This window comes from Mirounga angustirostris, unplaced genomic scaffold, assembly GCF_029215605.1.
Source record: "Mirounga angustirostris isolate CCGP_5_RB_7025 unplaced genomic scaffold, mMirAng1.0.hap1 SCAF_1, whole genome shotgun sequence".
NCBI lineage: Eukaryota > Metazoa > Chordata > Mammalia > Carnivora > Phocidae > Mirounga > Mirounga angustirostris.
In genome coordinates, this window is record NW_026991709.1 from 11,734,380 (window position 1) to 11,760,349 (window position 25,970).

A 25,970-nucleotide genomic window follows, 5' to 3' on the forward strand; every position below is an offset into this window, starting at 1 on the left:
GTGGATGGATGGATGGATGGATGGATGGATGGATGGATGGATGGATGGATGGATGGTTGGGTGGGTGGATGGGTGGATGGATGGGTGGGTGGAAGGGTGGGTGGGTGGATGGATGGGTGGATGGATGGGTGGATGGATGGATGGATGGGTGGATGGATGGGTGGATGGATGGAACAGAATGGTATAATATATGATTTTAACATAAAGTTGGGAAGTTCTTACTCTAAATTCCTTTGGCTACTTTCATGGCCACGCTGGAGAAGCCCTGAGGTAAGGATATGGCTCTGTAAGAATTCCAAGGAAGCTCTGCAATATTAGCATTAGGCTTTAAAAACTTGAGACCACTTTACCTTCTCTCTCCTACATTTTTGGCTAAAGAAAAATCTTTGGGCTGGGCAAACAAGTCCAGGAGAGAAATCTGAAGGGCAGTAAGTTAGGTGGTCTGAACAATTAGTAATTCCACCTCAAGCAGATGCCCTCATATGGAGAGGCACTGGTCAGCACTGGCTGCTTGGTGTGTGAGGGGGGGCCACTGATACCCTCAGGATGGCCAAATGGCCATCGCTCATTGAGGGGGTTGGTATGGAATGTCTCCCAACATGTAGAAATTTGCTCAAGGGTGATGTCACCCCCAATTACCCAATTATGGGGGACCAGAGCCCTGCATAACCATGTTATAAACTTGCTATGGATGGAAACAGGAAGAAATTCCATCGTTCCATCATTTTCGTATTAGGAGCAGCAAAACAATCTTTCTCTAAGAGAATAAAAGTACCCCACCCTGCTGCCCCACTTTTAAAAAAATCATGGAGGAGACAAGGAAAAGAAGAGCACACACAGATGGCCATTGTCTTGAAGAAGTTAAACCAGTGCCTGGGTTCTGGAAGAACTCATCCAGAACACACTCAACTTATCCAACCAGGGGACAGGCTTACAGCCAGGCCCCGACTATGGACCAGGCACCTGTCAGGTTCCGGGGTGGGTCTTCTCCTGGGATGTTCTGCATAGGCAGGACTTACGATGACTGGGCCCAAATGGGTTTGAAAGGAGGGTGTCACTGGGCTCGGGGGTCATGTGACTCAGTCGCCACAGCTCTGCCCTTTGGTGAGCTGGTTCATAATCTCATCTAAAGGTTTACTGGGTTGGGCGCCTGGGTGGCTCTGTCGGTTAAGCGGCTGCCTTAGGCTCAGGTCATGATCCTGGGGTCCTGGGATTGAGCCCCATGTCAGGCTCTCCACTCAGTAGGGAGCCTGCTTCTCCCTCTCCCTCTGCCCCTCCTCCTGCTGGTGCTCTCTCTCTCTCTTTCTCTCTCAAATAAATAAAAAATAATATCTTTGAAAAAAATAAAGGTTTACTGGGTCAAGGCCTTGAACTGCCATGGTAATCGATCAGCTAATGAACATTTCTAAGAGTCCTCAGCTGTTTGCTGGACGAATGAGAGCTCCTGACCCTCTGGAGTCCAAGAGCTAGCATGTATTCATACGTCCCAGGTGTCAAACCCTTTTCTGCATACATTGCTTATTCTCCCTCCTGGCTGTTGGCACACCTGAGGCGCATGGAAACTGAGTCACCCGACCGAACTCACACAGCTGATACCGACAGAGGGGGTTCTCGACCCCAGGCGGTGTGACCCGGGAGCTCGGGGTCTGTAAGCACTGAGCCTGGGACAACAGGCCCAGCAGCACCCAGACCTGCCTCCACGCCTGAGCCGCTCCACGCGGGCCCTGTCCTTCCCCCAGAAGGATGCCATCTCGACTTCTCTCTGTGCGTCCCGCGGCCCTCTTCTCCTCTCCCTGCCACCACTCCTGGCATCCCCTCCAGGCCTGGCCTTTCCCTCCCGCCCCCCGGCAAAGTTCCCTCCTGTCTCCCCACCCTGTCTCCACCCCCGAGATGGGTTTGTTACTCTTTATTTTTGTTTTCTACTCAAAATAAAAGTATATCTATCTTCAGTTAAAAAGAAGGTCAAATACTTTATGTTTAAGGAAAACTTTTCTTTTCTTTTTTTTTTTTTTTTTGAGAAGCTCCTTCATTTTCCTCCAAGCAAGGAGGCAGGAGAGGATGTTGACTAAACACAAACAGTTCCCAGCACCTGGGTTTGCGCGGCCCTATGTCTCATCTGCGTCCCTTCTGCTGTCACTCCTGATGGCTGTGTATGAGGGGCCTGTGCCCGCTCTTAATGTGAAAAGGTTCTAGATCTTTCTGCCCTACTCTTCTTCTTAAAAGCAAATTTCACAGCTCTCCACTCACCAGGAAGAGCGAATCATCCGTTCTAACCCCCAACCATAGTAGGAAGTCCCTATGCCCAGTTAGCACGCCTTTATTTTCATTTATTTTATTTCTTCTTTATCTGTTTCCTAAATCCCAGGTCCTCCCCATTCCCACCCCAAGTACAAGTCACTGGCCCTTGGATCAGGAGTGACAGACAGGCGTCGGCTCACTAGTGACCTTGCAGGGAGTGCTGCCTTCAATCCTCTTTATCCGAAAATGCCTTCCTCTTCCAGCCTGCAAGGATCCCTAAAATCTCCCTATCACTGGGGTGATTCCTTTGCACGAGGAAGTTAAGTCTATGTAACGAAGGGATGTAGCAAAACGTTCCCTGTACAGTCTACAAGATGGGTGCTCACCCTATAATCCTTCTCCTTTTTCTGTATGTTTAAAAATTTTCGTAATAGCATATTGACAAGAAAAAAAAAAAAGAAATCAGGTCCCCACGTAGCTCCTATTAAATATTTCATCTAGAATAGGAAGACATTGGTTCACCCAGACGAACTCTCGGGTCATCAGAGGAAGGGGCCGGAGCGCAGCTGGAAGGTGGGGCTGTCCCCGCCGGTAGGTTTGATGGGACTGCCAGTGCACCCGGACCACGGCTGGCCTCCTCGCTCCTCAGAGCCCCGCATGCTCGACAAGGCAGGCACCATGACTGCAGTTTTACAGGCCCCGAAACAAGGGGTCCAAGAGTTCATCTGCCCAAGGAAACTGCCCAGAACAAGTTAGAAGGTGCTGGAACCCCGGACAAAAACTTAGGACATTTGCCTCCTGGTTCCACGTTCTTTCCATCGGGGGCAGGACTGGCGGGAACCCCCAGTGGGTGATCCACAGAGCAGCCCGGGGCACAAGCTTGCCTGCTGTGTGACTTCAACAAGTCACTTGCCCTCTCTGAGCCTGGCTTCCCCAGCTGAAACAGCACTCCAGGCTCCACTTCCGGGGCTGGGGAGCACATCCGCGCTAACAGGAGGAAGGAGCGCGCGAGCCTGGCCGTGACAGAGCTCGAGGAAGGGGCTTCTGCTTCCTTGCCAGGACAGGGGGGAGGGTGAGATGGGGGGACAGCAGGAAGGTATGGGGAGCAGTGCGGCACAGCACATTCCCGATGGGCGGCAGGGGCCACTTGGGAACATCAGACACACCTGCCACCGCCCCGCCCCCCACTGATGGGGTTCACCTGTAGGTATATTTCCAACAGAAAACTCTTGTGTCTATTTTGAAACAACTTGTCTCCAGCCCTTTAGGTTCAGCACGTGTAGGTTCCGGCCTTAACCAGCCCGCTTGCCCCAGGTGATAGGACAGCCCCTCTCCAAGGCCAGGGGGCTGAGCCCAGCACTTACGATGGCCAGGTGTGTGTCATCTAAAGACCCCGCAATAATCACCCTACACAGGAGGTACGCTTATCATCCCCATTTTACAGATGAGGACACCGAGGCCTCGCCCAAAGACACAGCCAGCAGGGCAAAGAGCAAGGTGTGAGCCCAAGCGTCTGACCCATAGCCACGCTCAGAAGCTTCCACAGCACCGTGCTCGAGGAGGAGGATGGAACTGCTTTCTCAAAGCACCCCTGGGGGTCATCTCTGAGTATTTGCTTTCCAGAACATAGAGAAAGCAGATGTCGTATTTTTACTGTACCTCCACTGCTCTCTCCATCCCCCAACCGCTCCCAAACACACACTCAGGAGAAGTGGAGACCTAAAATTACTCTATAAAGACAAGGGCTCACACTTAGGAAATCGCCCCTTCCTAATCACATGAAGGTAGAGCTCAGGAAGGGGCGCCAGCTACCCGGGGCTGCGCTGCGCTCTTGGGCCCGGCAGAGGGTGGCCCATCCTCCCCACCGGCTGGACCACCATGGACCTACTCTGCGTTCTTAGCAAGTCATGTTCCAAAGTATGGCCTGCTGGGCCCAGATCTGGGAGGTTCATTTTAGAACTGGAAGGGGCCTTTGTGATGACATAATCCAGGCCCCTCACTGGACAGCGGGGGACACGGAGGCTTGAAGAGGCAGGGCAGGGAGCTGGGCTCCAAACCCAGGGCTCCTGACTCCCAGCCCAGGGCCTCCTCCCTGCAGCCGCCTCTGGAAACTGCAATGGGAATAAAATACCAATGGCTCCAGGCAGGCTTCTTGGAGCTTGAGCCTGAGGAAACGCTGACCGTGGGCAGCAAATGCTCCAACCCTTTTCCATCCACAGGAGCCAAGAATGTCCCAAGAGAACAACATGCGCCCCGGGGACCCCGGGTCTGCAGGCGGGCAAGTGCGGAGCTGGCCCAGGCCCCCCAGGAGGGAGCCAGGGCCGGCGGCGGTCCCCCGCTCTGCAGACTCTAGACCTGCCGTGAAAGCAGGAACTTGGTGATTGACTCTGCAATGCCAGACTGGGGGTGTTTCCGGAAAGCATCGGGGCGACAAGGAGCCACGGTGCTTGTGAGTGGAAAGGAGCGGAAGAGGCGGAAAGAAACATGGGGTGGCATGCACAGGGGACACGCGGACGAAGCCACACAGAGGTGCTAGTGTGTGAGAGCCGGGGGGCAGGGGGCGCGAAGCAAGGCCGGGGTTAGGGGAGAGAGGCTTACTTCAGTAGTTTGATATTACACATAATCAGCTCCTTCCAGTTAACAAAAATCATAGCACCCTCTTTCTCCGTCAGCAGCTCACACTCCATCAGGGGTTTCTGAAAGATCTACAGGTGCAGAAAATGAAGTGGTTCAGAAAGCAAACAGTTAGCTCACAACTCGAGCACAAGGCACGCAGCTCTGTTCCACGCATGGAAGGGCTCGCAGGCAGCTGCGCCTTCCAGCAGCATCTGCAGCAGATGGCCCCTCCTCTGCCTGAGCCGCTGGGGGGGCCCCCATCAGGTCTGCCCTGTTTGAGGGGGGAGGCCAGCTGAACTCTCGAGGCTGGGCCTTCCCTCCCCCGGGACAAAGCCGAGAGGCCTGTGCAAGGTCCCGAACACTCTTCCCTGCCCACGGTGGGGGACGGGCATGGCCGGGAAAAGTCAGGGCTTCAAGATGCACGTGGGTGTGCATGCTCGCTTCATGCTCGCCTGCAGCATCTGCTCCCCAGACAAGCCTTGGGCATCCCGAGGGGAGCAGCCGTAAGCAGCGGGGCCTCCAACAGGGAGTCTGGGTGGGGGCTTCTGGCCCCGGCTGGGCCGGTGTAGGGACTGGCTGCGGGAAAGAAAGGAGCCTACCCAGGCTCCAAGCTCCGCGTGGTTGGGTGACTCCGGGTAAATCACAGCTCTCTGCCCAGACCCACGTGGGGAGCCCGGGCCTCCAAAGAGGTCATTATCTAGCACCGGAGGCACAGGGCGCTTCGGAAGATTCTTTAGAGATGGGACAGCCTATTGTTGACATAAACATGGCCGGGCTCAGGCTGATCGCTGGGAGCCCTACTCTTCGTGAGTTCTTAAGCCGACATGGAACCCGGCATATACCAGACCCCTGCACAGAAGTGCCACGTCTAAGGGAACGACACTCACATCCTAGACATCCGAGATTGTGTATTTAGGGACGCTCATGTGTCTTGAGGAGCGGGCACCTTTTCTGAGTGTGCATGAATACTTCCTAGGCATGAATGGTGGCCTCCTGGAGCCGAAATCTATCCTGCCTTCTGTACTCATTCAACACGGGGCAGCTGAGCGGTGACTTCCTGGGTGTAAGACTGTCCAAGGAGATGGTCGCACAGCTGTTAGGTGGTGGGAGGTGGGGAGGGGGCAGGAGTTTCAAAACTATTACAGTACTTTTCAAACTGTACAGTGACCCTGACATCCAGCTCTGCAAACCCCTGTTTGCCAATATGGCCACCTCCCATGAGTATGGACCAAAGGCTTCTTGAAAAGCAGGGGTCCCCAACTCTGCATCTCCCCAGTCTTCTAGACCAAGTGGCCCAGGCCTTTCGACAGCTACCTGGGAGGAGAGACAAAACGAGGAGTCATCCAGGACATGGGGGGTGGGGCATGGGGACCTGCAAGGAAACATCTTCGTCCTCAGCAACGGATTTTCCTCAGGGGTACTATGTACCGCTAGGAATAACTTGAGATATCGGCCGGATTGGCAGCGATTTTCAGATGCCAACCCTGAGGGCCGGGAGACCACGGGACCTGCTCAACGGCATCAACAAGCTGGCAGCTGAGCCATTGCTTCTCTAGACTCTCAATCCCTGCCCATGTGTCTCCTTCCATACACCTCCTCACAGACTCATTCATCCCTTGGCACGAGCCATCTCTGCCCACATATAGGGATGACTCAGAGGGCCACGGATGACAGTCCAACCGTCTTCTCTTGGGTATGAATCTCCTATGTGGTTTACCATCCAGATGCTCCTCCCCACGCATCAGAAAATTTCTCAGGCTGAGAATCAGGAGGCCGTTCTCCTTCACTGAGCAGCACCCCCTACCCTCTGCCAGTGCCCCCCAGCACTCCCAGCACCCACCGCTGCCATTACCTCTGTGACCAACTGCAGGTCATTGACATAGTTCTCCTCTGTGACAATGAGTTCGTGGATGTATCCTTGTCGCTTTCTCTCGGTTGGGGTCAACATATCCAAGAGGTGTAAGTCTGAACACCCTGGAAAACACAACCGTCGGGACATTTCAGTCCAAGTCTGGGGAAGCCCATACAGCTTCTCAGTGAAGAGCCCCAGGGCCCCATGCCTGCTGGCCCCTGTGGTCTCACTCTAGCTGGGCACTGTTAGGGGTTGAAGTGTGTCCCCTAAAAATACACAGGAAAGTTCTAACCCTCGGTACCTGTGAATGCGACCTTATTTGGAAATAGGGTTTCTGCAGATATAATCAAATTAAGATGAAGTCACACTCAATTAGGGTGGGCCCTAATCCAATATGACTGGTGTCCTTAGCAGGAGATATCCAGGGGCGCCTGGGTGGCTCAGTCGGTTAAGCGTCCAACTGTTGGTTTTCAGCTCAGGTCATGATCTCAGGGTGGTGAGATCAAGTCCCACGTCAGGCTCCGCGCTCAGCGCAGAATCTGCTTAAGATTCTCTCTCCCTCTGCCCCTCCCCCTGCTTGCTCTCTTTCTCTCTCAAATAAAATAAATAAAATCTTTTTAAAAAAGAGGAAGAAGAAGACATACAGAGACAGACAGAAAGAAGGCCATGTGGCAACACAGGCAAGGACTGGGGTGAAGCAGCTACAAGCCAAGGAACACCAAGGTTGCTAGCAGCCATCAGAAGCTACGAGAGGGCGCCTGGGTGGCTCAGTTGGCTGAGCAACTGCCTTCGGCTCAGGTCATGATCCTGGGGTCCCGGGATCGAGTCCCGCGTCGGGCTCCCTGCTCAGCGGGGAGTCTGCTTCTCCCTCTGACCCTCCCCCCTCTCATGCTCTATCTCATTCTCTCTCTCAAATAAATAAATAAATAAATCTTTAAAAAAAAAGAAGCTACAAGAAACGCATGGAAAAAAAATCGCCCCTAAAATCCTCCAGAGGAACATGGCTCGACCCAACACCTTGATTTTGCGCTCATCTCCAAAACTGTGAGAAAATAAATCTCCGTTGTTGTAAGCCACCCCGCTTGTGGCCGTTTGTTGCAGTAACCCCAGCAGACTCATATGGGTGGCACGTTCCTGCTTCCTCCAGGCCGGTAAAATAACGTCGAGAGGAGACTAAGTAGCAGCGGGCCGGTATGTCCTGAGGGCTCTCCCCATGCCAGGCGCTGTCCAAGTACGTGGACAGCTGTGCTTAAGGCTCACACAGATACTGTAATCATCGCCATTTTACACACAGGGACACGGAGGTTTAGACAGGTTGACCCGCTCAAGATGTCTCAGGGGGGTGGTGGCCGAGAGCCGAACCTGACACTTGGAGACCAGAAACTGGGCTTGACCCCAGACCACTGCTGTTGGGTCCAAGCTACAGGAGGGCATCAGGTTATCCTGAGGTTGGATTTCGGAGGGTGAAGGGGCTGTGCTGAGGCTCCTGATGGGCGTGGGGACAGGGCAGATCGGTGTGGAGCGCATTCAGACAGCGCCGCGTAAACGTGGAGCCTGGCTGTGCCCTGCGCCCCTAGGAGCCGAGCAGCAAGGCTGCAGGTGGACAGGGAAACCCCTCCAGCGGCAGGCAGCTGGGCCATCTGTGGCCCCAGGTGCCCGAGGGAAGGGGCTCTGTTGACCTTGCAGGGGGCACACACAGGAGACGGTGCCTGCCCTCGCCTCTGCTCACCTGGCTGGTCATTTCGGGTTTTGTTTGCATCGAATGTTCTCAGGTTATCAGCAGAAGCTGCCTGGTGACACAGATACACCGGGATGAAGCGCGGGAAGCTCCGTTCCCGGGGGGCGCCCCTCATACAGGCCTGGACCCCCCTGTTCCAGGCCAGTGGGTTCTCCTCTCCTTTTTATGAGGGGATCTTCATTTAATCACAAAAAGCCCAGATTTGTCAAACAGACTGAGAGGTGTCCTGGATGTGGGTGGGAGTGGGAGCACAGAGGGCCAGCCGCTTGCTGTTCGCATACCATCTGCCCACAAGGGGGCGTGACGGAGCACGATGTGAAAACCCGGCGGCCACCAGGGGTTCTCAGAGTCCCCAGACCCGTGGTAGCCGCACCAGGGAACTTGTCAGAAATCAAATGATCAGGCCCCTGCGGAACAGACGACCTGGAGTTGGGGCCCAGGAAGCTAACGTAACAAGCTCTCCAGGTGATTTTTTTTTTGTTTTAGGCGAACTAAAACTTGGGAAGCTTGCTCTGGGCTGTCAGGGGTTTCTCCGAGTTTCCATCTTCCCCCTCTGTAGTCAATATGCTGGAAGCTTCTGCAAATAGAATGATCCCTCTGGGGGCGAATGACATCACTGATTCTCACCGAATGTTTGCGCCAGAGATTAACTCCAAGTCTGGGTGCTTCCAGTGCTCAGTCTTGTCCCCTACCCTGGCCAAAGGCCCTTTCTAGAATGCCGTTGCTTCTCTTCCTGGAACAGGACAGTTCTGGGATGAGCAGGCAGATGGATGCTGGGAAAGCAGCAGGGATGAGCCATCCTTACATTAATACTCTCCATGCCCATCCATCTAAGACCTCACTGAAAGCCACGGCAGCCAGGCCAAGCTGTCATTCCACGGGGGCCACGAGCGGAGCATAAACCACGGGGCGGGTCTGCAAATGAATCTGGAACCTGGACCCTCTGCTTAGCCCCCAGCCTGGCCCAGCTGTTCTTGGAACATTGGCTGTGCTTTATTAGAACAACTGCTTCCACAGCGAACTCTCGGGAGGGAAGCAAGTCCTGATCGCTCACTCTTGTCCCTTCAGCCACCCTCTGCCCAGCTGTGTGAGCTTCGGCTTCTGGGAAGTAGAGTGATGCCCCCAATTTCTTTGGCTTTCGTGAGGAAAGCCCCCCGGGAAACACCCTTCGGCTCGGGAGGAAACATCTCTTGCCTGCCCTGTTCTCATCAGACCTTCCTATTAGTGAGTCAAGGAGCCCAGGGGCAAGGCCATTTCTTGTTACAGGACAGAATACTGTCCTTGCATGGCAGGGACTTGGGTGATGAGCTGTTCACGGAGCAGAGTCTCCCCTAGAATGTGCAGGACATTGCTTTCTGCGGGAATATTAGAATATTGTTTAGAGCTGGGGTTCTAAGACTCATCCCACAAACACTGTGCAATGAGGTATGCAGGGATACAAACATCGGGCTCATGGTGGACCCCGGTTGGACAGTCTGCCGAACGTCCCCTTAGGTCACAATTTCCCTTGGAAGCTATCACGGATGCTATAAACTCTGACCTCTGAAAACCCATGTGTATGACACACACAACATACACACACATTTTGCACACAATTTTACAAGGTTCACTGGCCCTCTTGAAGCTTGTTCGGGTATCTCATTCATTCATTCATTTGACAAATATTTACTGAGGTTCCATCATGAGTCTGGCACTAGCTGATGGGTGCTGAGGATTCGCCGTGAAAGAGGAGAAATGCCTGCCCTCCAGAGCACATGGCTAAGAACCTTGGGGTCCTCAGCTGGGGGTGGTACTACTCCCCATAGGCTGAAGGTGGTACTGACCCCCCCCCACCAAATTGAGGCTCCTACTGCATTCACCCACACCCCCAGGCTGAGAATGCATTCTTGGTTGTCGTAATGACCGGAGGTGATGGCTGGGATTGGGTGGGCTGGACCAGAGCTGCTAGATGTCCTGCAATATACAGGACAGAGAATTGCCTGCCCCGATGTCAACAGCCCCCCACTGAGAAATGCTGACATTACTGGAAACTGACAATGGGACCAGGACTACCCTCTGCAGCAAGGATGGTGCAAGCGACCAGCAGGAATCAGAAACGAGGATCCAGGAAGACACCTAACAGGAAATGGCTTGCTCTGGATTTCAGAAGTTCTTCAGAGTCTTCAAGTTTTACATGGTTTTGAAGAAGCTCCGAGCCAAAGCAACAGCAAAAGGTCTAGTGGGGGAATGAGGCCATCGGTCCAAGAATCCCAGGTGCTGGGGCCAGTTTGGGGTGCACTGGAGGTCTATTACACATGGGAGCGTGGTGGGCATGAGAAGGCCGCATGGCGTCCTACTCTGGGCAGCTCCGGCCTTCTGGTCATCCACCCAGCAGACCCACGTCAGAGCTGATGGAGCTGAGAGATGCTGTGTGACTCTGCGCTGCTTGTCCCAACAAGTTCCACCCCACGCTGCCCACCTACCAGCGTGCCTGGAGACAAGAGGAGGGCTCAGGTGGCCTCTCCAGGCCCCAGCATGCAAAGAAAAGCAAAGATATTTCGGGGAGATTTGTCTCAGCATTATAAGCCAACACTGTTGGCTTTGAATCGTCTTTTTAGCTACTGAACTGACCCATAGGATGCTGTTTTGAAAATTCTTACTGGTGGGTGCCAGACCAAGAGAACCATTACAGACTTAAAATAGGCACTTTGAACTAAAAAACATCCTTTCTTTGAAAATGTAATATTTAGAAAAACAAACGAGTTTAAAAACTCCATTATTCAGAGCAGGGTAAATGGAAAAGACATTTCAAATAAAAGAGTTTTCTTTAAGGGTGGAGGGACATGGTCCTTCTCTCCTTTGGGAACCAGGATAAACATGGTTTGCTGGCTCCCTTTCCCGGTGAAAAATGAAAGGATAAAGTACAGCAAATAACTTTTCACGGACATCTCGGTGTGATGAAGGGATTCTTAGAACTAACCATAATCCACTCACAGCTGAAATAATATTGCAAGTGACTCCAGGCAGTTAAAAATGATCCCCAATTACAGCCCACATAAAATTCCTAATCTATGTGCTGTCCCTTATAATCTTGTGGAGTGAGACACATTCACAAAATGGAGAGAGCCATGATAACCCTTTGGAAGGATTTGAGTCTGGGTTACTGGAACGAATACGGGAAAATCTTACCCAAAAAGGTCATCTTGTCCCCTCAATTGGAAAATGTTCCTATGAACAGCATTGTCTAAATAAATTGCTTTATTACCAAAGTAATACATAAACACAGGCTTAATGTAAACAGTTCAAAGGATACAGAAGTACTTAGAGTAAAACCTGAGAATCACCCCTCTCCACATCCCCACCATTCTACTTCCTTTCCCAACATGGCCCATAATTTAAAAAACCAAACCAGCCCCCACAGCAAGCTGGCCCCTGGGCAAAGCAAATAAACAGGCTTTGTTCCTGTTATGAACGGGCCAAGATATACTATAAGATGGTCAATAAATATTTATTAAGTTCCTATGAAGTCCAAGAGACACAGAAATGAGCAAGATAATGTCCTTGTCCTCAAGGAAACTCACAGCCCGGAGGGAAACTCGACATGAAAACTAAACTTAAAATAGCAGGCAACAGAGACCGGGCCTGTAGGCCGCAGGGATGGTGGAGTCTGTAGGACTCAGAGAAGTAGACGCTCCTCGCTCCTCATCCCGAAGGAGGAAGGCTCCATGGGGCCATTATGTTGGGGGTGTCAGGCCAGCATGCCAGGTAAATGCAGAGACACTGTGGGAGATAAGGTGGGAAGTGGGAAGAGGATAAGGCGGGAGGTGAGGTCATGGTGGCAGAGGGCCCAGGTGAGAAATCTGGGTACCACTCAGCCATATGGAAACTCAGGCAATGGTTTTTCATCTTCAAGGGAAAGGCTATATACCAATGTCTCTGGGGACATGCCACCCAAATCCTCTGGCTACATGGCTCCGCTCCCCAGGATACACACTGGAGCTGGAGATCCCATCTCTCCTGAAGGCTTCTCCAGGCTTGGCCTGAATGTAGGACACGGGAGCCTCATGGGTCCTGGTGTCTCCTGCCAGGTGAGCCCACGCCTCCCAAGGCTACACCGGATTTTTTCTGGGAAAATGAATCTACCTGTGCTGCCTTCAACCCCCTGGCCAGAATGGCACACATGGGTGGCTCATCCCATAGGAAAGGCCACAGTGGATGTGCCATAGAGGAGGGCTCTCTGGTCAGAGCACTTCGTCCTCCACCTGCAGCTGACCGCCCCCCGCCACCCCCACCCCATTCCCTCAGCTGTAAACTTGTCCGTCCCCGCTGTGTGCTGTGCCTGGAGCTGGGGCTTGGGGATGAATGAGGCGAGCGGGGTCCTTGTCCTCGGGGAGCCTCGGTCTACTAGAGGCTCGGGCAGCCCATCCGGGCGCTGTTCTTGCCGAAGGACAGCTTCCTTGCAGAGGCGCCCCTGGAAGCTTCCGGCCCTCAAGACCTCGGAGCTGAAGTCCCTGAGACTAGATTTCCATGGGGGTCTAGAGAAGCTGGGGGGGGGGCATGGGGACCTGTGGGGGAGACGTCGGGGGGGTGCCCCCTGATGGCACCAAAGCCCAGGCCGCCCTGTCCAGCCTGTCTTGGGGACCCCCCAGCTCCCTCTGAGGGTTTCCACCCGGCCACACTCGGTATAACCCAGCAGCTTCAAAAGTACCAACGTGGCTTCCAGATAAAGCCTTCTCCCAGGAAGGGGGCTCCAGTCTACGTGGGCTGCCAGGCAGTTTCGTGACGACTGAGAATTTGCAAAAATCAAATTACTCTCGGGGTTCAGGTCTCTCTTAATTTGCCATAAAGGAGAATATTGGTAGCTTTGTAACGAAAGGCAGAACACTCGTGGCTTTAGAGCCGATGCCGAATCCCTGGCGAGGCGTCAAGTGGCCCACAGTATGCGCTTGTCAGCTCATTCCTGGCCCCGGTTCTGTTACCCCCAGCCTTTGTTGTCTCTCCTTCCTGAGCTCCTGCTTTCTTTTTTGTTTGTTTGTTTTGTTCTGGTTTTTTACAAGATTTTATTTTTTTTTATTTTTTATTTTATTTTATTTTATTTATTTGTCAGAGAGAGAGAGAGAGCACAAGCAAGGGGAGTGGCAAGCAGAGGGAGAAGGAGGCTCCCCGCTGAGCAAGGAGCCCGATGCGGGATCCTGGGATCATGACCTGAGCCGAAGGCAGACGCTTAACAACTGAGCCACCTAGGTGTCCCAAGAAGATTTTATTTTTAAGTAATCTCCACGCCCACATGGGGGGCTCGAACCCACAACCCCGGGATCGAGTCGCACGCTCCACTGAGCCGGCCGCCTGCCCCCTGAGCTCCTGCTTTTGATGTGTGCTACCCCGCAGTATCCCAGGGGCCCTGAGCAGCGGCCATAAACAAATCCCTTGGATACACAAGGCAAATTGGGGCATTAGAAGGACAGACACATTTTTATTGGAATGTGAGGCAGTAGTTTGGATCAGAGGGACCGGGGAATACATTCCAGAGGAGCAGGAATTTGAGCTGGACTCTGTCAGGGTGGGAAGGAGGGAGGGAGCCAAGCAGAGGAAGTGGGCAGAGAAAAGGGGAGGAAGAGTAGGATGCCTGGAGCCCCGGACCCGGGGGAGGGAGTGGGGGGACGCAGATGCAGGGGTAACAGGGAGGAAGGAAAGTCACGCTGAATGCTCCCACGGGCCACACGCTTCTAAGCACCGTTATGTTCGTGACCTCACTGAGTCCTCACCAACCATCCCGTGTGGTAGGTACTGCTGTTAGTTTCCCATTGAACAGACAGGGCGACTGAGGCACAGAGAAGTTAAGTAACTTGCCAAAGCCTTGGTTAATCAACGGCAGAGGGAGTCGTACCCGGAGCTCCCACTCTGGGCCACCATGCCTCCCGCCTTGCTGGGAAGGTGACATATTCGTCCGCTGGAGCTGCTATAACAAAGTTCCAGGGACTGCAGGGGGGGGGGGGTGCCTCAGATGAGAGAAATGGAGTCTCCCAGCTCCAGAGGCAGCAAGTCCAAGGTCGAGGTGCCTGCAGGGCTGGTTTCTTCTGAGGCCTCTCTCCTTCGCGGGCAGATGGCCATGTTCTCCTCACACGGCCTTTCCTCAGTACAAAATTGTCCCCCTGGTGACTCTCTGTGTCCAAATCTCCTCTTCTCGTTAAGGACACCAGTCGGATTGGCGTGGGGCCCCCGAAACAGCCTCATCTTAGCTTGATGACCTCATAAAGGGTCCATCTCCACATACAGTCATATTCTGGGGGCCTGGGGGTAAGGGGCTTCAACTCTTCAGTCTGGAGGACGGTGGGAGGACAGTCTGGGGGACACAGGTCAGCCCAGGTGGGGAAGTACGGTCAAGGAGTCTGAACAGCAGAGCGAGATGGTCTTTGGTGGTGGAGCCGGGAGAGGCTTGGCCTGTGTTGCAGAAGAGTCCCGAGGCAGATGCATGGAGGTGGGGTGCGGGCTGTGGCCCCGGAGTCCGGCTGCACGTGGGAATCACCTGAGGGGCTTTTACAGAGCCCTGCATCCCCGCGGTCCCCCGGACCAGTCAATCCACCTGGCCGGGGCGCGGCCTGGGCATCCCTAAGTCGTGAAGCTTCCCAATAGCTCCGACGTGCAGCCAAGAGTGAGGACCGCTGCATCAGAGGGAAGCCTGCCCAGAAAGCAAGAAAGGGAGCGAGGCTCAGAAACCAGATCCGTCCAGGCTCCCGTAGCAGGAGAGTTGTCACAACGGCTGAACGGATTCCAGACCGAGGCAGGTCACCATCCAAAGGGAAATGAAGGCTGTGACCCGGAATGCCGTCCCTCAGTCCAGGGCCCGGAGCCCGGACGGCCTCCAACGCCGTGTTCCCAGAGGCCACGCTGCCCCCACCGGACCCCCCACGCTTGGGCCAGAGCTCGGGAGGTCACTCTGCTCAGTGCCCCCGCCGTGTTGACGGGACAGCGGCGGCCAGACAGGCACGGCGACTTCTGCTAGCAGGAATACAGCCTGCGCTCTTGCTGCCTTGGGAGATGGAGACTCGCCAGGAAACCACCAGCTTCTCAAAGAGTGGGCCCAGGGTGGCCCATCCCCACGCCCCGCTGCGAGGACGCTCTTGTCCCTGGCGCCCAGGGCTGGCAGGGGTGGGCGGCGGCCAGGCTGGGGTCCAGGCAGCTGCATGTTGTCTGAAGAGGACCCTCGGCTGACCAGTCCCAGGACCCACCTCTGGCGGTGTGGAGGTGCAGGCGTGCTCCTCCTCCCAACGGAACTTTCTTCTCGAGGCTCTAAGAAGAGCCTGGTCCCCTGCAGTCTCTCCTAACTTGGCAAACTGACCCCGTGGAACACAAGAGACCACCTGAGCCCGGGACATTTCCTGCTCATTGTCAGCAACTGCATAGATGCGCGCGGGTCCCTGCTTTCATGGAGCTTCCATTCTAGTGGGGGAGACAGAAAACCAGATACACGCATAAATACATCGTAGTTAGGGCGGTTACAAGAACGATGAATGACAATTCTTATGCCTAATAAGCTCACGGCCGGGCCTAGGGTCTCCTCGTGGGAACTGATCTTGTAAGCCACGGTGCCTTCCCAAGCACGGCTTAGGACAGCGTTCAAGGCCACACGCAGCCCGGGGACTGAAGGCCGGGGGGGTCGTCTCCTTGCGGCCTAGCTGGGGAGGAGGCGCGAGTCCGCGGGACGAGGGGCCTGTCCGCCACGGCTCCTGAGCGACCCCTGTGGGCTTGGCACCCCGGGGGCCATGCACGTGTTCATGGCAGACACTGCCTTCCGGCTTGGAAGCCGTGGGGGGGGGGGGGGATGGGGCGTCCCGCAAAATAAACTGTAGAAGGGGAGCTAAAATCGCTACATATTAGTGCTGTTCCTGTGTAGATCTTCGTGGGGCGCAGCCTGGCCCCCGGGGCGCACAGTCTTGTGCGGGGGCTGAGTATCCGTGTGTCTGGGCACCGGTCTCCACCTACTCTGCTTCGCGTGTGGTGAGTAACTAGTGGTTCAGCAAAGGGCTGAGTCGTGGCGAGTCGGTGGTGCCAGGCTGGGCGGTGGGGAAAGGAGGAGGGTGGAGGTGGGAGGACGGAGGTGGGGGAAACGGGGCGGGCTGGGGCCCCCCCATGGCTTCACCGTGACCAAGGCCCCTGCAAGGTGGTGAGGAGATGGCAGTGATGGAGGGGAGGTGTTGGTTGGGTAAGACAAGACAGGCGGTGTGGGGCTGGACAATGGAGGGGTCCACAGACCCAAGCCCACATGCCCCCGAGCCCTGGGGGTGGGGGGGTGGGGGGAGAAAAGGCTCTGGGAGGTTGAGTCTTGCAATCTCTAAGGTGGGGACCAGTGACAAAAGTGGGCATTTCCACCATCAGAGCAGAGAGTTTTCAAGAGGGCCGCTTGGAACCCCACTGGACCTCTGTTGGGGGCCATCACGGTTACTTGAAGGTGGCCAAAAGAATGATAGATCGGGATGCTAGCAACCAGCTCTGTAAGGGGCTCAGCCCGGGGCTTCACCTCGTCAAGCATCGGTGTCACCTCCTGCAAGCTAGAGGCCCATGTCCCCTGCACCTGCCACACATTCAGGTGCTAGAATCCCTCGGATGAGAGCAGCCATCTGTGGGTGTTCCATCAGCAACTCAGAGAGGAAGGCGCTGACCAGGGAAGGCCTCCTTGAGCAAGTGACAACCGAGCTACGCTAAAAATCAAGCACTGGAGAAGGGAGCAGCTCAGGTAGGGCCTCGGAGCCCAACTACAAGATGTGGGGCCTTAGCACCCGAGGACCGGGAACCCCGGGGTGATGGTGAGCAGAGCAGTTCCATTTTTAAAATAGCTCTCTGCCCACGGGGTGGAGAAGAGGCTGGAAGACAGGGAGCGTGGAGCAGGGACCGGTTAGAAGGCTAGCGGTCCTAACGGGAGGGCAGGAGAAACTCGGTCAACCTCAGGGCCTTTGCACTTGCTATTCCTCAGGCTTAGGACACTTCTCCCCCTGACCTTGGCAGACCTCCACCCCCATGTCACCTCTCCAGAGAGGCCTTCCCATCTGTGATAGCCCTGGCCCTCAGCCCCGCTCTGGCCAGTGTCATCCAGCACTAGCTGAAATGACCGCTTATTTGTCTGCTGATGGTTTCCTCTAGCTCCTACAAGCTGCGTGAGAGCAGGCACCTCGTCTGCTTGTGTTTCCCTGAGCACAGCCCTGTCACCTGGTTCCATGTTCCTTGGCCTCATCAAGGAGTCACCAGGAGATGCAGGTGGGCTGGGCCCCTCCTGGTCTCCCAGGAGCTGTTCTGGCCCTTGACACACAGGGTGGTGGGAGGGGCAGGGGAGAGAGGGGGAGAGGATGGGCAGAGGTACTTCTGCCCCTTGAGGGTGGGGTGGGGTGAGGGTTCCCACCACAAGGAAGACCGTGACAGTGGAGGGTCGTGCTGACGACTCGGGACGTGTGGGATCTCCCCACAGCGGCCTGGGAACAAGGTCATGCCCCACAGAGGAGAGGGGCATCCTGGCTTCACCTTTTCTGCTGCGGCAGATTATAGGGTTCGAGGCATGCTGGAGGCCTGGCATACGGAGCAGGCGTATCCCAGACAGAAAGCTCTGGATCCTGAGAGGCACCTCAGGGCGTCCGCGATGGGGCAGGAGAGAACTAATCTCCCAGTCTTCGAGCATGCTGGGGGTGGCTACTCTGGAGACGGCGCTTTGGGGTGGCACCCCCTCGTGACACATGTCCCTTATCCAAGCTGTACGGTTGCTTAAAGACAAAACAAAAAACAAAACCAAAAAGAACGCGCTCCTGGCATGTTTTGGGGCTGAACGTTCCAGGCTTTGCTGGCGAGAGAACACAAGGCCCCGGAATGCAGTGACGAGAAAGAAAGGACCCAGTGGCCCAAGGCATCTGCGGCAGGTTTACTGTGGGGCGCTGCATGGGCCTGCCAAAACTGTCCCCAGACGTGACATTTAGAAGCCTTGCACATTCCATTTGCTCTGTCAGCCTCCCTGGCCTCCCTGCCACCAGCCGTGTGAAACACGGGGCGGCTTTTCCCATTTGCCAAGAGTCTGCTGATGAGGCCGTGTGCACAGCGCACTTAGGGAACAGAAGGAAGGTGTGTAGAAAGCCGTTTGCTTGAACCCAGGTGGGCCTCCCACTGGTGGAGGAAAGGGGCCTGGACGTGTGCACGAGTGAACGAGATGTCTGATGGTTTTAAGGAAGCCGTCCAATCTTTTCTCTCTGAAATCCCTAATCTGCAAAAGCACGTTTTCTGTAACGTCTTAAAATGCACACACCCCTCAGTCTTAAAAAATGCACACAACCCTCCACGGTCTGGGTTCATTGCAAATAAGCAGGAAGCCAGTAAAGCGGATTCCTTCATGCTTGGGGACCAGGTGCAGATGCCCTTTCTCTCCAAGGCTATTACCTGGTGGGGACTTACTGTCTGCTTGGAGCTATCATTGTCCCTCCGGACGTAAATGAAGAGCCTGAAGCACAACGGGGTTAAGGAACTTGCCCGCAATCACACAACCATAAGGAGCAGCGCAGGAATTTGAACCCACGCTCTGAATCACCACCCTGCATCCCTTCCCAGCGGCTCTAAAAGCCCAGGATACAGTTATGTCGACCCCTCCGCCCCCCACTATCTGCCCGCAGAAGAATATTCCAAAGTCTTAAGAGAAACGGACAGAAATATCCCACTGAACTTGTAGATAAGCTGTCGGTGAATCTGGCGCCAGGTTTTGCTGGCAGAGGCCAGGAATGGAGGTGGAGACGCGACGGCAATCGTTGCTGGGGAGGCACGAAGGGCGTCTCCGGCAAGCCCGTGTCTTCAGCGAATCCCGCAGTCGGGCTGGGAGGACCGGAGAGGCGGAGGAGGCTGCGCACCGAGCAGGTGCCGTAATGTGCTGGGGTCTGGCGGCGGCCCCCACCCCAGCTGGGAGCGAACCACACGCGGAAGAGGAAGCCACTCTCCGTCTTGCCACAGCGGTAGCAGTGCCTGTGCGAGGCGCCTGGCTCGGAGGGGCGGCTGGCCTCACGCGGTACAAGCCAGGGGGTCTGGGAGCCGCCTTGGAGAACGTCACTGTAGCTCCCAGAGCCTCGGCGAGGGCCCACCCTTCTCCAAGATCCGGACTTCATGGACCCATCCGTGGGGAGCACCTTGCATGCACGCACACACACTCTTCATGCAACAATCCACGGGGAGCATCGCTGCACACACACGCATGCACGCACGCACACACACTTCATGCAGCAATCCACGGGGAGCACCCCTGCACGCACACACACTTCACGGAACAATCCACAGGGAGCATCTCTGTGCACACACACACACGCACACACACACTTCAAGCAACAACCCACAGGGAGCATCTCTGCACACACACACTTCATGGAACAATCCACGGGGAGCATCGCTGCACACACACGCATGCATGCATGCACACACACACACACTCTTCATGGAACAATCCACGGGGAGCATCTCTGCAAGCGTGCGCACACACACACACACACACTTCATACAGCAATCCACGGGGAGCATCTCTGCACACACACACACACACCACCACGACCACCACCACCACCACTTTCTTGGCGGGGCGTGGAGTGCGACGAGTGGACCCAGTGTGCCTGCGTGTGAGTCACAGGGACCAAGAGGGGAAGGGACAGCACAAGACGAAGAAGGGGACACCAGGGGAATCGAGTTGTTCAACTCTGACTGAGAATGGGCTCCTTGATGAGAAAGGGCAGATAGAGCACCTCCCCCCCCAACTCACTCAGCAGAAACCACGTGAAGAGGAGGACCTGCCCAACTTTAAAAAACGAGGGGCTGAGTCAAAGGAAGGGACACTTCCTCTTTCGAGGCTTGCACCATCACTCTGACCCTAGGGGCCCTGCAGGTGTGGGGACGGCAGCTGCCGGCCGTGGCCAGAATCTTCTATAGCATGATGTGTCTGCTTTCAGACTGCACCCCGACCTCACCGTCCCACCCAGTGTTACCAAGCTAAAGACAGAGGCATTTAAGTCCCCTGGAAATCACTGTCCCCGTCGGTGTCTGCACGCGCGCACGCGCACACACACACACACACACACACAATCTGTGGACAGCTTAAAACAATAACCTGGTAGCTCCTGAGAGGTCGTGTGCTTAACCACACACACACACAATCTGTGGACAGCTTAAAACAATAACCTGGTAGCTCCTGAGAGGTCGTGTGCTTAACCCCACATTGCCCTGATATAGTCTTATAGTGGATTCTCACTTTTTATAAATAAAATCTTTACGGATTTTCTTGTGAATCAAGTCCTATCACTTAAAAATGCCTGCGAAGGGGCACCTGGGTGGCTCAGCTCAGGTCAGGATCTCAGGGTCCTGGGATCGAGCCCCGCGTCAGGCTCCCTGCTCAGCGGGGAGCCTGCTTCTCCCTTTCCCTCTGCCTCTCCCCCTGCTCGGGCTCTCACGCTCTCACTCTCTCACATAAATAAATGAAATCTTTAAAAAAAAAAAAGCCTGGGGAGTGTTTAATTTAAAGGATCAAACTTTCTCCCGAGAGATAATGGAATAGCTACACACCAGGAAACATTCTGGAAATCTGGTTTTTCGTGAGTGGAGTTTGCTTAAAGAAAGGCCCAAGAGAACTCTGGTTGACGTGAAACAGTCACATAAAGCTACGATGAACTTTGACCTTATTATGTTCCCCTATCCCACCAGATCCAAAATATCAGACATTTCGAAGAAGATGCTTTTTTTTTTTCTTTCCCTGTGCATTTTAGGACTGCTAGCAGTCAATGTAGTTCCCATAAAAATTCTCTTGGGTATTTTTGGAACTAAAAAGAATGAATAGGATTAACTTATAAATTTGCTAGAAGAAAAAAAATGAATATTCACTCTCAGAAAGAATTTTCAGTTGGCCAGGAAGCAGAGCCGTGATTGGGCAGGCCCGTCCGCAGCTGTGATCTGGGTGGGTGCCTCCCTACACCCCATTTCGGGGGTAGACCCGGCCGGGACGAAGATTGCCACACGCTGACATCCCCCATCCTTAGTCTTCTTCGTAGACCAGATGAGCAAGACCCCAGGAGCAACCTCCTTGCAAGGACACCATTGGTTTTGGGAAGCTCACAGCTAAAGGGAAGGAACTGCAGATACACCCTGGTGTCCTCTCTGGGGGTGACGTGGTGCACAAAGAACAGAACCCCAGTGCTTCCTTCTTGTTCATTCATTGCTCAACCCACTCATCCAAACAATATTTCTGAGAACCTAACCAACTCTATGCCAAGGTGATTGTATATTGTACTGAGCAACAGGAATTGCTGTTTTATGGGTGAGAAAACAGGAGTACTGGCGATTTCATACGTGTCAACCTACTGTTTAGAGGGTTTTCTTACACTGGTATTACCAGGTTTTTTTTTCTCTTCAGATGGGATCAAAGAAGGCGTAGAGAGCCCGGTCACCATCTGCTCCGGGAGTCTGGATCTGCCCGATTCCCTTCCAGAAATGGGACAGACACCAGTTTCCACCATAGGTGTAATAGTGTAATATTTGTTTACTTTACAAAGGAATGAATCCTTGTTTTATTTTTATTTATCTTTTTAAGATTTTATTTATTTATATAGCGAGAGAGGGAACACAAGCAGGGGGAGTGGGAGAGGGAGAAGCAGGCTTCCCGCCGAGCAGGGAGCCTGATGCGGGGCTCGATCCCAGGACCCCGGGATCATGACCTGAGCCGAAGGCAGACGCTTAACCAACCGAGCCACCCAGGCGCCCCTGAATCCTTGCTTTAGATCAGCTTCTCCCAGACACCCTTTTGTGCAGAGGGGGTCTGGGCTATGGCCCATTGGCCACCACTCTGTTCCTACAGCTCCTGGGGCCCTGCTCTGCGGTGTGGATAGGCAGCTGGCCTTAGGAAGGCAACTCAAAACCGCAAGAGAAAGGTGGTCTCCTCTGTGCTCTCCTCGTCCACATGCCACTGTACCGAACATTCACTCACATGACAAATCAACACTAACTATGAAATTAAAATGATTTAAGGACCAGTTATTTTTAACAAACAACTCAAAAAAAAAAAAAATCTGACATCTTTAAACTCTGGGGCCAAAGGAGATACCCGGCATGACTTCACTAATTTAATTAAAAGATGCTTTCCCTCTCTTTTATCCAACAAATTTTTGTTAACCAGATTCTCTGAGAACAGGATTTATACCAAATTGCACCGTTTGGGGAATAGCCAAGAATAAGATCAATTGTAAAATATAGAACCAAGATTCTGGGATATTTTTTATGCTACAGATACAGCGCAGCAACTTATTAAATGATTACGTTTACTCAACAGTAGTTACTGGAACGAACTCAGCCGCCACCAACGAGGCAACCTTTTGGGCCGTGAACAACCAGGTGAACTCTAATCTCTCAACCTCGGTACTGGTGACATCTGGGGCCAAATAATCCTCTGGTGTCTGGGGCGCCACTCTGCGTCCTAGCACAGATAACAGCACCCCCCGCCTCCATCCGCCAGATACCAGCAGCATTCCCCCTGGGTGAGAAGCGCTGGGTCGGACGGATCCCCTCTGATCAAATGCAAACTGAATGATTTGTGAGGGGAAAGAGCAGTGTCCTGGGGAACAATGTATGTCAGCTCTGCCAACCAGCAAGAAGCCTACAGAATGATCGACAGAGAGGGATTGTGGAGAGAGCTCCCACCTTGACAGTGAGTCACTTCCAGCCAAACTCAAGGCTGGAGAAGCAACATTGGCTTACATGGGTGAAGGGGTCCTGGGCAAGAGATGGGACTCGCTGCCTTGATCCTTGCTCCACAAGTGAGGGGCGGGAGGAAGTTGGAGACGGAGATTTCTCCACCCACCTCTTGACCTTTTTATGTCCTGACATCTGTGCCCAGAAGAGCCATTTCTCTTCCCGGCTGCATCTGGCCCCTACTGCTTATAGGTCTCAGCTTAAGTATCACTTCCTCCCAGAGGGGTTCTCTGCCCCTCTCCCTGCCCCATCTGCTCTGGGCGTCCTTGCATCCATTCCTCCGGCACAGAACTTAGCACCTGACCACACTCACCCCCCGACATGTTTACACGGACTGCGGTAGTTTGGTTTCTGCTTGTTCTTCCCATTAGAACACGGACTCCAAGAAGACAGGGACCCTGTCTCTACTGAGAACCCAGTGGGGCACCTCCCCCCCAATTATTTGCTGAGCTGATGAAGGAAATCACTCAACTGAATGGCTCACAATTGGCCTCAAGCGCGTGATCATCATCACAAAGAGTTCCATCACCGCGTACCCTGGTTTGTTTCCGCTAAGATGACCAGACTGGCGTGTGCGGGGCAGAAACGGATGGGGACAGCAGTATGGAAGGCGTGAAAGTTCCCATCCCCACCCACACGTTCTGTTGGCTGTTCGACAGACCGAGATTACGATCCATCTTTCGGAACAATGTTTTGTGCCCCGAGTCCCCTCACACACCTTGTCAAGGGGTCAATGACACATGCCGAAAGCCCGAGGAGACAGCCACATCCGCTGCGTGGCCGTTCTAGTCTTCAAAACCCATCTTGTAAAGGGCAATCCTCTACTCCTTGATCGAGGCTGGAGGGGGGGGGGCGGGTAGCAAGGCGAGAGGGAGGGCCCTTCAGAGAAGACTCAGTGAGGAGCGGAACGGGGTCTGTATCTCCAAGCCCGAGCGTCCTAAGGGACCCGCAGGGCCGCTGGCCCCCTGCTGACATCTAGTCTGCCTGGCCCCCCGTCACCACGGCCAGGTTCCAACACCAAAACACAGAGACATTTCCATCTAACTTTTATATGAAGAATTTAATTATCTATACACGTCACTAATTCAAAAGGGCGTATTACAGTTGTTAAAGCCGCAGGTTTATATATTTATATATCTTACATTCAAATCCATGAAAACACTGAAGGGCGAGGGGAGGAGTCGGCGCGCCGGCCCCTGCGCCCGGGACTGGAGGAGGGCCTCATGACGCACCCCCCAGCACAGGTAGCTGCTCCCGAGGGAGATGTGACTGCAGGTTACAAAGGCATCAGTGGAAACTGGGAGACTGGGCTCGAGGCTTCCCCTACCCGGTCTCCTGTGCTGTCAGCAACGGGCATTTTTATTGAGAGCTTCCAACTAGTGTTTAAAAAAGACACACACGGCTTCAGCTAGCACGCGTCGGACACATACACAGACCAGGAGCTCCGTTTCATTATTAAGCTGCAGACATCCCACAGTCTAGTTAAAAAATGTAAACATTGGAAATTAATCGCAGGGAGGCTTCTATACATTCTTTCTTGTCAAGAAAATGACTTGTTCGAAATAGGTCATTCCATGAAAAGGAACTGCAGTAAAAACTTCACGTAACAGAGACCGAGAAGAGATTGTGGGTATTGCGGATCGTCACCACCGCAACGGTGTCATCTACTGCTTTTATGGTATGAAAACACGCCAAATTAAAAACCCAAAACAGAAAACACCAACTCCACCAGATAAATCTGAGACCAAACAAAAACGCAGGTGCTTTCTCACGGGGCTACAGGGTCACCGTGCAAAATCCAATTAATGCAATGTGATTAGCGCATCGTACAAGGTAGTAGCTTTTGCCATGGGGAAGAACTAATTTCTTAGGTACAGGATGTATTATTACATGCTCAGCAAGATACATCTGATACACACAAACAAGCACAAAACACCTTCTGTTTAATTGGGGTCATTCTACACGTCTTTAAAAACAGATATACTGAATTCCTCTGTACGTCTACAGCAGGGGGGAAACCCAAACTACACAATTTAGTTGGTAACACTGGACAAAATGAAAAAAAAAATACATCAAGTCTCAGATTTATGGACATTTGGAACATTTCTTTAATAGCACATGCAGCATTCCTTGATAGTGGGTCTTTTTGCAAAACGGAAATAGCAAAGGAGTAATTTATTGATTTTTATTAAAAGGCTAAAATATATTTAAAAAAAAAAAACACTTTTAAAACTATTGAAAGCACCTGTGTGCAAAGGTGGGGGGACATCAATTTGAGTCACTAGGAAAGCCACAAAAGGACCCACTACCCTGTGTATTTTTTGTAAGGTTCGCTTCTATCTCTGTAAGTAATAGCTTGACATTGTCATCACATGCAACTAAAGTAAAATGAGGTAAACTGCTCTGCAGTGAGTTCTTCTACTCAGAAGGCAGTAGGTGATCATGCTGGAAGTCACATGATCAAGGCTGCATCTCCCATCATCCCTCTGGGCAGTGATATGGGATAGTGGGTCTCTTTGAGGACTTTCAAGCCTGAGGGGGGGATGGACAACATATGATTCCTAGAAAAAGGAGGAAAACAACACATAAGCAAAACAAAACAATGAGCAAAATTCAAGCTAGGAAAATGAGTCAGGCATGTCAACAGCATGGTGCCAAATGATTTAAAAAAAGGGAAAAAAAAAAGGAAAAAAGTCGGGAGGGGAGGGAGGGGTCATGCTACAGAAGGAGTGAAAATAAAACAAAACAAAACCAAAAAAACCAAAAACAACCCCACAAGACAAAGTCTTGCATTACAGAAGGTCTTCA

At 53.4% G+C, this 25,970-nt stretch overlaps 1 protein-coding gene across 6 annotated transcripts in view; it reads right to left on the reverse strand.

Annotated features, from left to right (window-relative positions):
- Nucleotides 1–25,970, reverse strand: part of ITSN1 (intersectin 1) — a 214,063-nt gene that overhangs the window by 20,516 nt on the left and 167,577 nt on the right. For 4 of the 6 annotated variants that reach the window (XM_064579196.1, XM_064579188.1, XM_064579191.1 and 1 more), the window contains 2 exons: nt 6,707–6,828; nt 4,837–4,943 (listed from right to left, as the gene is read on the reverse strand). In XM_064579196.1, the coding sequence (XP_064435266.1) occupies nt 4,837–4,943; nt 6,707–6,828 (229 nt within the window). Of the gene's footprint in view, nt 1–4,836; nt 4,944–6,706; nt 6,829–13,872; nt 15,864–25,082; nt 25,724–25,970 lie in introns of those variants that run through there. The other 2 variants (XM_064579203.1, XM_045902508.3) reach the window with 2 other exon arrangements.